This window comes from Dinoponera quadriceps, unplaced genomic scaffold, assembly GCF_001313825.1.
Source record: "Dinoponera quadriceps isolate SergipeBrazil2010 unplaced genomic scaffold, ASM131382v1 scaffold717, whole genome shotgun sequence".
NCBI lineage: Eukaryota > Metazoa > Arthropoda > Insecta > Hymenoptera > Formicidae > Dinoponera > Dinoponera quadriceps.
In genome coordinates, this window is record NW_014555639.1 from 1,189,441 (window position 1) to 1,202,696 (window position 13,256).

A 13,256-nucleotide genomic window follows, 5' to 3' on the forward strand; every position below is an offset into this window, starting at 1 on the left:
TAAAAATCGACTTTTTTTGGAGTTTGAGACTATAATATCCCCTTAAGTTAAATGATCTCCTGGATATTTTTCGGAGCTATCTTCGTTGTTACATAACATCTAAACGCTTACTAAATTTCGAGATAACGAACGGAGACTTTCCATCGGTGATGTGGTAGCTGGTATAATTACCTGTAAACTTTCGATCCGACAAGTGTGTTACAAGGTAGTGCAAAAGTTTATATTATCAAGTGTTCGCCACGAGGCTTCTTGTTGCAGATGTTTGTACGAATAAGTGGGAAAATATTTTCCAATGAAGAAGCTCCCGACGTGGATTCTTGGACAAAGTTCGTGAAATAAAAAATAATAAACCGCGCCGTCGCGTCTCAAGCCGTTAATTTGTTATTCATTGTTGGACTGGAAATTGCCTGGGTTGGAACGTTTGCAACTTCTTCGAAGGTTTGCACGAAGCAACGGGCTCGACTTCTTATCCGTGTTCCGCATCTTGCATTTAGTTCGTGTCCGTTTCAATTCGAGTAGTTTCGAGACGTTCGCAAAATTACACCGTGGTTGTAACGTTGTTAAACAGATTGGCAAACAGGATAAACTGTCGGTAGTGTTTGTAGCTTCAACTTCGCTCCGGATGCTCCGAAATCCGAGCTCACTTCGTAACGAGGGATTATCGTTCTCGTTAATTTTTACTTTGGAGAAACATTTTATTATTCATTCGCGGGATGTAGTCATTCTAGTAGTAGATTTTATGCAACGTGTCACGAGCATCGATTTGTACAGATTTTGGAATGTTGTCATTATGTAACACAAAGTTATGGTATCACTACGTAGAAGGGTCTTATCTTTTTTTTTATCCAAACTTTTTTTTATTTAAACTTTTCAATTAGGGCGTATCTCTTTAGTCCTCGTATTTCAAGTGTTGTAATGACGATATTTGAAGTTAATTTCTTAGTTTGAAATGACGTTCTTGGCATGTGTTTTTTATGCCAAAATATATAATGCCAGAGATGTCACGTGATTTAAAGGACCACTTAACACGTGTTATTTATTTTATAAAAATATATCGTAGGATGAAATATGCTGTTTTCTTTTTGACTATTGTGTATATAGAATATATAAATTTGATGCAAAATTAAATAATAATAATATTTCCTTTATTGATTGCTAATGATTACAGAATTTAAAAGTATTGAAGACGCTATGTTGAGATCGACTAAAAGGCGCATTAGCTAATTGATTTTACTGCCTTGCCTAAATATATATAAATGAATAATGATAATCAATAAGTGACGACACAAACACATAAAATTGAATTTAAATAGTAACGACGCAAAATATATGTTAAACAATATATAAATAATCAATTACCCAGTATTGACAAGTAATAAACGGTAAACGTAAATTAACTGTTCGATACGACATGTCTTAACGCGGCAGAACGGAAGCTGTCGAAAGAATTAATTGACCGAATTTCATGGAAGAGAGAGTTGTAAAGAGAGTTTGTAATATTTAATATTTAACTGCACAATATATGAGAATGCGGCACGATATGTGTTTGTTTTGTGACGAGGAATTGGCAATAAATCTTGGAGGCGAGTGTTGCATAATTCATCACCATGGCACTCAGCATTACGGTGAAGGAGATTGTAAAGATACTCTGGAATGCATGTACGAAGAACATTGTATACAGCGCTGGTGATGCACAAGCCGTTGATATATTTTGAGCCGGCCAGGATATGCGTTCATATTTTTTAATGCTATGGACGAATCTTAGATAGGCGTTTTTTGTACACATTGTACACGGTTGAGTAATTGTTGACTTAAACACGAGATGAAAACTACGTCTGCATAATCGAATAAGGATATAACAAAGGACTGAGAGGTTAGGAGTTTTTGGAAGAGGGAAAGCGTATGTCGGAGAGGTTGAAGTTTGCGCAAACGAATATAAGCAGCTGTACATTTGACCGTAACGTGATCCCTGATTCTGCAATTGTTAACGACAGTGTCGTTATCGTTATTTCGTCGTTGCACAGCTATAACATATGGCAGAAAAGCTGCGCAACGACACCGTAACAATAACGACATGTCGTTAAAAGTTACAGAATCGGCTTACTGCTGTGTGAATGACCATGATAAATCGACATGAAAACCAGAGATTTTAAGGATAAGGGAGGATGAAGGAAGAGTTAACATTAATGTCAAAGGAAGGGAAAGAGCAGAGGTTAGGAGAAAAGAAATAAAATAAAGAAATAATATTTATATGGGAAATTTCTTTTAATTTAATCGAACGTCAAGGAGTTAATATTCCTGCCAAAAACTCAAGAACGAATTCTTTTTCATGTTTACGTTACATCGTATTTGTCGTTTGGGAAATTTAATTGAATTCTTTGAGTGCGGAACAGCGCAACAAAAAGGCGCTCTGTGTAATCAGAATTCAGCAAGATTATCGTCTCGTCTGTGACGATAATCAGGCAGAACAGAAACAAATTAATATCTTGAACTTAATAAAGACTATGGCTGTGCAACTGTTGCTGGTCAGCTGAGAGAGTGGACGTGCAAACGAGAGCTTCGGAAATGCCGGTAGTTCATAGCAAGCCTCTTACTCTGAGCGCACATATACGCCCATATGGCACTCAAAGGGTTAAGTCTGTCAATCGAATTAGTGCATCAGCTAATCGGTATTCGAAAGGCTATTTTAATCAGTCTCTTAGCATGTTCAGAACTGTCATTACAAATCACCTATTCATATCGATATCATCTTGAAACTGAAGCTTTTATTGAAGTATTAGCTCTACCGTTATTTGTATTTCGCAGCATAATAGGATGTTACTGTCCCGTTAGTAAAGTAGAATTAAAATTAGTGTTCGACTCTCGGAACAACCTACGTATATATTAAATATTCTTTCACCGAAACGAAGTTTTTTAATATTTCCCAAACATAGTATTAGTTCTTTCAAATAATTTATTGCTTAGGACAATCATTGTAACGTTTGGATGAAAATACAAAGAAATATGTTATTTAAAGGTATTGTTTGAGAAAGCAAGCAACCCTGTTTGTTGAATCAAACGTTCGTTAGTTTGCTCTATTCCAAAAGAAACTCGTTTCGACTAAAGAAGTATGATTAAATCCGAAGAAATCTTATTCTCTGCATACAAATTAATCAGCACACCGGAATAACATGCTGGTCTTAACGTCGGGAACAAAGTTCCCCGGCGTCAGCGCGGCAGTCAACGTGTTAGAGAGCGACACATTGTACAAACGCGCGTTTCGTATTCTCGTATTACCATACTGATGTTATCGGACTGGAAGGGGAGCGAAATATCACCGTTACATTGTCGTTATCCGCTCGCCATGCTCGCCGTAAAGAAGGAACCGCCGGCTTTACAGCGGCGACAGTTAGGGGCTCGATTATCGATCTCTACGATGCTTTGCCTTTCCAGTATGCCCAAGAGACGCAGCACGAGAAGATTCTGCGAGGCCTGGCCGTCGGCATCGCCTTCACGATGTACGGTCGCCTCGAGGAAGCGGATCCCTTGGTGACATCGTTGTGCGCGGACAAGGATCCTATTCTGCGTAGGAGCGGCATGTACACTTTGGCGATGGCTTACTGCGGCACCGGGAACAATCAGGCCATCCGCAAGCTCCTGCATGTTGCCGTGAGTGTCGATCCCGAGACGTAAACGATGGAACGCGGTGGACCGTGTTCTCTCTCTCTTGTCGTATCCCGCTGCTCGTTATTTCCAGCGCTAATGTTGCGATAATTTCATCATTTTATCGGGAGAGCACTCTTGCAAAAGTTCCTCCGATCGCCGGATAATCCCGTCGGCTCAAAAGACGAGTCATTTTACGGTCGTGGATCTCGGATAATTGCCTGGAAGATGGCAGAAAATGGCGGATGGCATGCTTTGTTATTATTAATATAAGAAATACGGCGAAAATCTGGCGAACGTTTGCAAGCTTTGGTATCACGCGAGGATGGTTCTGAAAATGTCGAAAGCCCCTTCAAAATTCGGAAACAGAATATCGAGTGTTACTGGGCCGGTCCAAAAATTCGATCCGATGTATTTCGATGAAATTTGATTTTATTGGATTCAATTTGGGGGGTTCGTAGAGAAGAAGGTGGTATTAAAGCTCTTGTAGGTATGACTTGATATCTCTACTGTTAAGTTATGGTCCCTCTTAGTATCTCCATTATTAAGTTATAGCTGTTCTTAATATCTCGATTATCAAGTAGCGAATTCTAATGATTATCCATGGAATCATTTAGTAGCCCGCCGTTACGTAATGGCGCTAATACACACTAGCATTTGTTACAACGCATTTTTAGCATTTCGCAACGTTCCCGACGCTTTAGCATTTAATCGCACGTCATTTCTCCTCTTTCCTTTTTCCTCGTAACAGGTCTCTGATGTTAACGACGACGTTCGGCGAGCCGCGGTCACCGGTCTAGGGTTCCTGCTATTCCGGTGAGTACTTTTCACAAGTTACCTAATTCCGTAGGGTGCATGCAAAGCACGAAGAACGCGGGAATTCCGCGCGCTTGTAAAGCCCGCGGCTCTTCGAGAGCTTCCAGTCTTCTCTGAGATTCCAACTCGAACCGTACTTATCGCGCCGCACGTGTACGCGCGCTAACTTATTCATTCGAGAAATCATCTCAGGGTCACAGCTCCGGTCTTACCGTCGTACTTTCAAATTCAGAGAAGAACGCGGAAACGTTAAAAATCTCCCGACCTGCCCTCCGCCGAGAGATCGCACCTATTTCTCCGCGTTTGCGCAGAGGCATGGGGAAATATAAACGTCTAAGGGCGACAAAGTTGCGAGATGCATTCGTTAATTAAATTAATTAGGACGGGACAAAGTAAAACGATCATCGGGCGCTGAAGCCAATTTCCGAGCGGTTATTATCACGGGGGCGAAATCAAGCGTTTATTTTAAACGGCGTCCGACGGCACGGAAGCTTAAAGTAACGTCGATTGAACGCCGTGCAAATTGGTCGATCGAGGTAATATTTCATCGGTGCGTTGCCGGCCGTTAATGAATAACGATCAGCCTTTTGTTTACGCACGCGTTGCGGAGGAACGCGCCGCGTCGCATCGTGAAAATTCCGACGTGGCTTGACGTCACGTGAGAGTGCAAATTATGCCGATAGATTGTCTCGCGGTCGATCTTATCTGTCGATCGATCTCCAATATTTTGGCCGTGTTCTGAACGATAAGCCGATCGGAATAGCGGCAAACGGACGGGCGACTGACTTCCTCGCGGGAACCAGCGTAGTTGCCCACACGCAACTTCTGCTGACGCAGGTCCGTTCATAAGTGACGTTAATAAAACTGCGTTTCAATTATCCGTCCCTTTCAACTTCTGCGCAGTTCCTACGTGTAATCCCGTGGCCGATTCTTCGCCCTCGTCACGTTTTCCGACGCGTCCACGCGATTTTTCATCTCGCGTATATATCTTCATATCGCGGTTTTAATGCCCAGTTATAAAGATATCGCTAATTTTACAACATAGGTGTGTGAAATTGCGTCGCAAAGATATGCTATTTCAGAAAGATAGAGATGCCGACGGGAAATCAGCTTGAAATGAATATCGTGCGACTTGACGTTCCATCGGGGGTAATCGGGCTCGCTGAAAATCCGAGGAATATGATTTCGTCGTTCAGTTTCTCTCGCTAAAGTTCGTTTGAAACAAAAGAATAGCAAAACAATAATTTAGTTACAGTTCAAAAAATATAAGCTGAGTAATTTAATTTTTGTAAATTAATAATATAGAGTATGAAAATAAAACAATAGAATATATTTTTACAATAATCTTTTATTTATATTTTATTTATATATTTTTCCTAGTATCAGAAAAAATTAGAATTCCTTTTAAATTTTACATTATCTTTTAACAGTCTCGAAATAACGAATGTTACGACAAAAAATCGAAATAATCTCCATCTTCCTACAGGAAATTAAAGCACATGTCTCATTCATAAACTTGTATATTACTGTCGTGCACACTATTTCAAGGTAAAAAATTAGCTTTGAGAGAGATGATTTTGAAGATATTTCTCTTTTCCCTACACCACGAAAGCCTCAAATTTCAAATTCTTTTTTTATTATTATTTACTATTTCATGGAAATTAGAGTTTAAATTTTGATTTTAATTGTCATATTTGTGATCAAGGCTACAAAATTAACTAAAATTGACGGTTTAGATTCAAGATACAATTTTGTTTGCTGATCTGCGTAATTAAATAGACACTTGCTTTTTCGAAACGAATACTTTCCTCCTTGCGAATTTCGAAGATATTCTAGATCGGGTTGCGCACCTGTCCTGCTCGATAGTTCTGGTATTTGAGTTTGCAGGACTCATCAATAGTCGATCCCCTGTCGTTACCGTCAGACCTGATTGAATCATTATTATCGAGGCAATAAACGGGAGAATATCGCGACACGCGCGTCCGCTGAAGTCATCATTTGTCGTGGAATAAAGTGAGCTGACGTTGATAAATAAACGAGTTTAAACAGTTGCGGGCGAATCGACACTTGATTTACGAGCCCGTTCGTGTCGGACAACGCAGAAAGAATATAGCGCGCGGCACGAGCAACGAATTTGCGTTTCACTTGGCCGTTTGCCGCCGCCGCAACCACCTTGAACTCGTTTATTCTCCAACTACCGGGTAAAACCGAGACGAATTTTCAACACAACTTTTTATTAGCACTCCGTCTCGCCTCTCGTTCCGTTTCCTTCCTTTGCGAGCAAACACTCGCGCGCGAGGGCACCCGCGCGGAGATTAAGCGAGTGAGTCCGATTGAAATCTCCGGGTTTATTTTCTTTCTTCCTCTTTTTCCTCCTTAGCCAAATGACTCCGGTTCTTCGTCTAGCTAGTTTTTTTTATTTCAACGTAAGCTATCGTAAGCTGTATATATCCAAGTTCGAGCTCGTTCGGGAAAGCGGTCGAGAAGTTGTGTGGGCGTTTAAAGTAAATAGGAAATGAAGTTCTCCCTCTGATTTTCTGAACGGCAACTCTCGAACTTTTCCGGCTGTTACTTCTGAAGAAGGCGAAATCTGATTCCGTCGGCGCGTATTTCTCTCTTTGTTCAGTCATAGCAACTATATTTGTCTTTCAGACGAATCTCCGTCATTTTTCAAATCCCCGGGATCTCGGTACTTTCCGAGGCACGGAGGAACAACCCTCAACGTCTGTCGCGAGAGGAGGTGTGAATATGCATTTATATGAGGATTGAAAGGAGACGAGAATTTCGTGCTCTCCTTCTTATTCATTTTTCGACATTTTCAATCCTAGTCGCTTCTTTGAGAACGAAGAACGTGCGGTTTCGTTTCGTCGAGATTTGCAAGTTTAAAATTCCCCGATTTTCGGTTGCGCGTTTGTGAGCCGAGAGACACACATAACAATACGCCTCGCATTTTTCGTCGGCACGGGAGGAAAATAGAGAGAGAAAGGGGGAGAGAGAGAGGGGCGGGGGNGCGGGGAATATCTGGGCGTATCTGGGACGCCGCGTGTTGTACAGGCCGCGCTCGTTCGGATATTGCTTTGTTCGCGTGCAGTTCTCTCCGTGTTAATTTCGCATTGATGACGATGCGTTTTTATTTCTCACTCTTTCTCTCTCATCACACACGCACGCACGCACACAGCTGCTTCCTCTTACCCCTCGTGTTTCTCATTTTTTTCTCCTCTCGGGATCCTTGCCATTATCCTTTCTCGCGACCGCAATGAATAGAGGCCGACCCATTGAATAAGTTATACGCCGCACCACGCTTTCTTTCTCTGTATTCAAATTGCAATTTCAGAACGCCGGCCTTGTAAGTGGACTCAAATTCGAGTCCGAGACTGTAACTATTCGTACCTCGCCGTTCTGCTCGTTTTCTCACCGATAGACGCGTGTAGTGTCTCGAAGAAATAATTAGGAAATTAATACGGTGAAGCGATGTCCCGAAATAATTACACGCGTATATAGTGGCAAGAACGAAGGGGAAAGACAATTTAAGAGAAAATTATTCGTCGCTAAAGAAGTTATTATAATTTGTAGGTCAACGTAATGAATTTGAAATCTAAATGAGAAAACGGCAAAACAAATTGTAATAAACGAAGAAACGCGTAAATAAACACACGTAGAACCGTTCGATCGTAGGGAATAATTTTCTATCGCAAAAACTTGTCCTTTTTCGTTTGTACACGGAAAAGAGAAATAGCTCCCACAGCTAAAAACTAATTCCCACAGGTAGGGATATGGTGCTATGAAAATATCGATTCTACGATATTGAAACGGTTATCTTAATCATTAATGATACCAGTATCAGGATAAAAATATTGATACCAATACTCGTGTCACAACTTATAAAACTTAAAATTAGAGGAAATATAAGAATCAGTGTTTGTCTTACGAGCTACATTTAAGAGTTTCGTACGTCTACGTGTAAAGACACTTCTACCTTCTGCATTAGACTTTCTGCGATTTGTGATCTAAAAATCTTAAAAAGAATTGTCAAGGCTCCGGTGTCTTTGTTATGACCGTCTTTGATGATGTCAAAAGCGAGAAATCGCATGCTAAAAATTATTGCAATATACGTGGAAATAAAACAATATACGTACAAAATAACACTCATGATCGACTACGCACACTTGTAAAAAGCTCTCTTTTTACTTCAACAATCAATAAATAACCGTAAGATTAGCGTAACAGAGATCATGAGAAAAGATAGGTAAAATATATAAAATGTGAGTTGCATGTTACACTAATTTTCATGAAACAAAATTTTCATGAAACAAAAATAGATGATATTTTAAAGATCAACTGAATACAAAATAAAAGAAGATATCAGAAAAATATCGAAACAAACCTTCAGGACTTGTGATACGACAAGACGGAGCAGTGCTGACTTCTAGAAAACAATTGAAAGAATCGTGCGTTTTATTTTGTAAATTAGCAATAATTATGAAGCCCTTTCAAATAAGCAATCTCAAAAATATCCCATAGTGCTCCGTGGCCCACGGTTCGATTACTGACATGGATACGAATATCGAAAGAAAGTATCGATATCAAAATACTCACGATGCAAAAGTAGTATTGAAAGAAAAATATTTATATCAATATTATATCACTAGTACCACACATTTCTACCCATGGATAAAAATTAGCTGTCCATATAATTCTACTAAAATTTAGTTAATTCAGCTAATTCTTTTTGTCCCTATATCTAGTTTTCAGCTCTCACAGCTAAAAACTAAGTCTAGGTAACTAAATTTCAGTTGTATTATATGGACAGGTAATTCTTTTTTTTTCGTGATACGAATAACAAAAGGGAAGGCACGAAAAACTGCCCAATTTCCGCGGGTCAGTTTCACTCCCTCGGGGAATATATTCGTACAGAAACGAAGATAATTTATTACTCAACGCGCCAGGTCCTGCTTCTGCTCCCTGTAAGTTTCCCGTAATTTTTGTTACGCCTTCCCAGCCGAAATTGTAAGCTCACCGCGTAAGTTTCGAGACGAGTTAAAATTTCACCACGAGTTTCCACTCCCTCCGCGACCGGAGCGGAGAAATCTAGCCACCGTCGTTCCTTTTCCGCTCGTGCTATTGTTTCATTAAATTGGCAAGGAATCATTCTCGTTCAGTCCCTCTCTCTCTCCCTCTCGCTCTCTCCGATCTCTCGCAGGCCTCTCGTAGTCTCTTTGCATTACGAGGCTTGCTCAGTTTTATGAAACGATCCCTGATCTAGATATTCAACCCCCGATGTTCCACGTGAGATGATAGTTGCCGTTAGTGGCGTTATGTGGTGGTGGTATGGTAGGCGATGAAAGCCGAAGGAGTTGCCCCTCTCGACGGGACGTAGAACACAATTGCCAGGGAAAGAGGAATCTCCCCGGTCGCGGGCGCGCGTGCGCCCGATAGAGAGAACAACGAACGGGGGCATGCATTATTTTCTCCCTCTCGCCCGCGCTCGCCCTCGCCTTTGTTTTGTCCTCTTCTCTCTCTCACTCTCTCTCTTTCTCTTTCTCTCTCCCCTGATCCCCCCCTCTCTCTCTCTTTCTCTCTCTTGCTCTCCGCATTTTCCCGTTTCGCCCGCGATAAGTATTCCCGATAGCTATTCCGTGGGAGAGGCGTGCAGGATTGCGTTTCCATTCGGCTCGGCTGTCCCGAGCTGTCTCCGAACGGGTCTCACAGCTCGCTTCCTCTTTCCTCTCCCTCGGCCCGGGTTGGATTTTTCACACGGAGCACGCCCGGATGTGATAGCACGGCGATCTTCGACGCCTCACCGGCGTAAAATTGCGTTCACCGTAAAAACGCACTCGTGCGCTGTAGCTTCGAAATGCCGGAAAATGAAAAAAGAAAGGGAAGAGGATCGAGTCTCATTTCGCCTCGGTCGCAAGAACTGGAGGAGAATTTTATTGATCAACGGGGGAATGCGTCTTCTTTCATCATCGGCGAAAGAGAAAGTGCAGGGTTACTTTGTCGGACGGGAAAAGTGAGGAGATTCATTTTTTTCGGATCGGCGGGTGAAATCGTATTTTCACCGAATGTTTCCAAATTTTTCGCAATCTCGTGACTCGAATCTTTTTCATTTAATAACGGATGATTACGAAGATTTTCTCGATTTCGAACGGTGATGACCGAGATTTCGACAGTCACTGGCGAATGGCCCACCCTTATCTCTTATCTGTTCGGACTCGATTGGCTCTGTGATAATCGATGAAAGAGCGAAAGCCTCTTAATTGGAATGCCAGGCCGGATCGTGGCCTCTCCACGGAATAAATCATTGCCGCACGATAAAGACAAAGGTTTCCTCCGTCCTGGATCATTGTCCGATCGTGAAAACATGAGATCGGAGAATTCCAGTGGCCTTTAGGACCAGACATCGGTCAAGCATCAGAAATTTATAGGGATACGAGATAGAGATGGTAAAGGGGATAGAAAATATGGCGCTCTTAATGTCGCTGGTAAAATGGTGCAATAATCATCACCTTCAGGAACGCTTGGAGAATTCATTATACTATTTAGGCAATTTTATCTTCCCACGAATAATATTAATATTGACGATACTAATAATATTTCATTAGATCAAAATGGAGTTGTCTTTCTTAACGAATTCATTAAAACGACGAACGATGAAATCGTTCGAACAGACACAACGAGCGCAACTTGGACTTTCATTTCAGATAATAAACGGCGATTTTTATCCGCAACACGTCGCATTATTTGGTATTAGCCGTAACGTTTCCGTGTAACGATGAATAACGCATGAGACAGCGCAAATCGATAATTTTCATCTTCCCAGATCGGCCAGTTGAAAGCTCACCTTTATGTCACGTTGTGCAGTCCTTTGACTGTCCCGTTGCGCACCCTCCTCAGGGTCGGTCGCACGGTCCAGTTAACTTCCGAATGTTTTTCCAAGCGCGTTCCTCGCCGCCCCCCTCGAGATCCTCCGAACGAATCGGGATGGAAATTGCATTAAGCCCCTCAGTGTTTTTCCGCGACGCGAGGACTCGTTGTCTCGTCGTTTTGGCGGCCCTCGGAAAACCCGGAGTCCCCGTCCCTGATTCCGTTTCTCATTTCTTCGCGAGATCCCCCGTTTAATCCTTGCCGTCCCTTTCAATTAATGTCCACACAATGCACGGGTTAGCGGTTCCCATCGTTCGAATTTCAGGCCGCGTGTTTTTCCGCCCCCTTTTTCTGTCATGTTAATCCCCGACGACCCTTTGAACGTTGCTCCACTTCCGTCGATTCGGTCGCTGTGTGCTCCGTTGACCCTTGGACGCATCCTCTTTTGATATCAAACCTGACCACCTGCCCTGATTCCCTATCTGCTTTCTTTGTTTTTTTTTTCACGAGTAACTTCAATTTATTTCGCTTTCGTTTCCCCTCGTTAGGAGGAGGACGATGGGAAATCTGGAGAAATGGAAATTACACACACACACGGGCGCGCATATCGAATCTTTTCTCTTTGCCTTTTTTCCTCCGATATCCACAACAATTCAGCGTACAAAAAGTTTCGCCGGCGCAAATTATTTCGCCGAAGTGATGCGCGAAAAGGGCGCGAGTAACAATTTAATTGATCGATCGATCGTGGGGAGGGGAAGGGGGATACGATGAAAATGAAGAATCATTTTCAGCGGATACTTTTTTTTTACGAATTCGACGTTTTTATTTAGAGGAACGAGACAAAGGAGGACGCGTTTCAGGATTAAACCCGAATTTATGTCGCGTTTCACGCTTGCGAAGGATGCTCGGGTGATTCGCGGTCACAGCGGGTAATATCCACCGGTTATAATATCGGAGAGGACAAGCTCGCCCGCTTTGTGTACTTTGCAATCGCTAGATTATGATAATCTCTCTTTCTCTCTCTCACTCTCTCGCTCGCACGACAATCGCCGCCGTTGAATAATAGCCGATTAATCCGCGGGCTTTATCGCGACGATTGGCATTTCTTTTTTTCGCCGAGTCTTAAAAAGGCAAAAAGATACGAGATATCGGTGAGATTTATTTTCTTTTTCCTTCGGTCGCGCAATGACGGAGATAAATGGCGCAATCGGAACGATCGCGAAACGTTGCGCCGACGCGTTCGAAACACACGCAACGATTATTACGCGTCGCGTTTGCTTGTGCCTTTGGTTTATCGAGTAATTATGACTAACGGCGTTAGAATTACGAGTTACCGAATAATTTTCTAGGCGGGCTTTGCCGCCGTTCCGCTTGCGCGTATTTTAATCCGTACCCGTCATTTTGCAGCGCGATAATTGCGATTGTTGAATTAATACTGCCGCCGGCGCCGCAATTATCGGGTGATTCTCCAGGAAGCTTTCGACAATCCTCTAAGATAGAAGATATATGCCCTGAATTTATGGAATTCTCTCCGACGGTAAAAATAAAAATTCACTTCGCAATTCATCCGTCGAATATTTCGTCTCGACATCTCAGCTTTTAATGACGTTATCTTAGATTATTGATCTCAGATTTACATTCGCGAGATTTGGTTAATTAATTTACCTCATAATCTCCCGATCGACATTTCATTCGCGACGGAAGGTCCATTCTTCCCAATTATTAATTAAGTAATTATTTCGTTATTTTGCCATTTTAATAAATTAATTACAAATTAGCACTAGTAAGATTATTATTAGTTATTTGTCACTCGATCGAACCTGCGTTTTAATAGCGCTCTTGCCCCAATGCGGATAAACCGTATCGCGTTATGAGGCGCCGCGACTGAAAGCACAAGTGTCGAGTACCTGCGTGTGCTCGATAACAAATGCGTC

At 42.0% G+C, this 13,256-nt stretch overlaps 1 protein-coding gene across 1 annotated transcript in view; it reads left to right on the forward strand.

Moving 5' to 3' along the window:
• The window catches only part of LOC106745055 (26S proteasome non-ATPase regulatory subunit 1), a 53,759-nt gene that overhangs the window by 11,062 nt on the left and 29,441 nt on the right, over positions 1 to 13,256 (forward strand). Inside the window, exons 9-10 of the mRNA XM_014620309.1 lie at positions 3,433 to 3,648; positions 4,394 to 4,458. Coding sequence (XP_014475795.1) covers positions 3,433 to 3,648; positions 4,394 to 4,458 — 281 coding nt within the window. The remainder of the gene's footprint in view (positions 1 to 3,432; positions 3,649 to 4,393; positions 4,459 to 13,256) is intronic.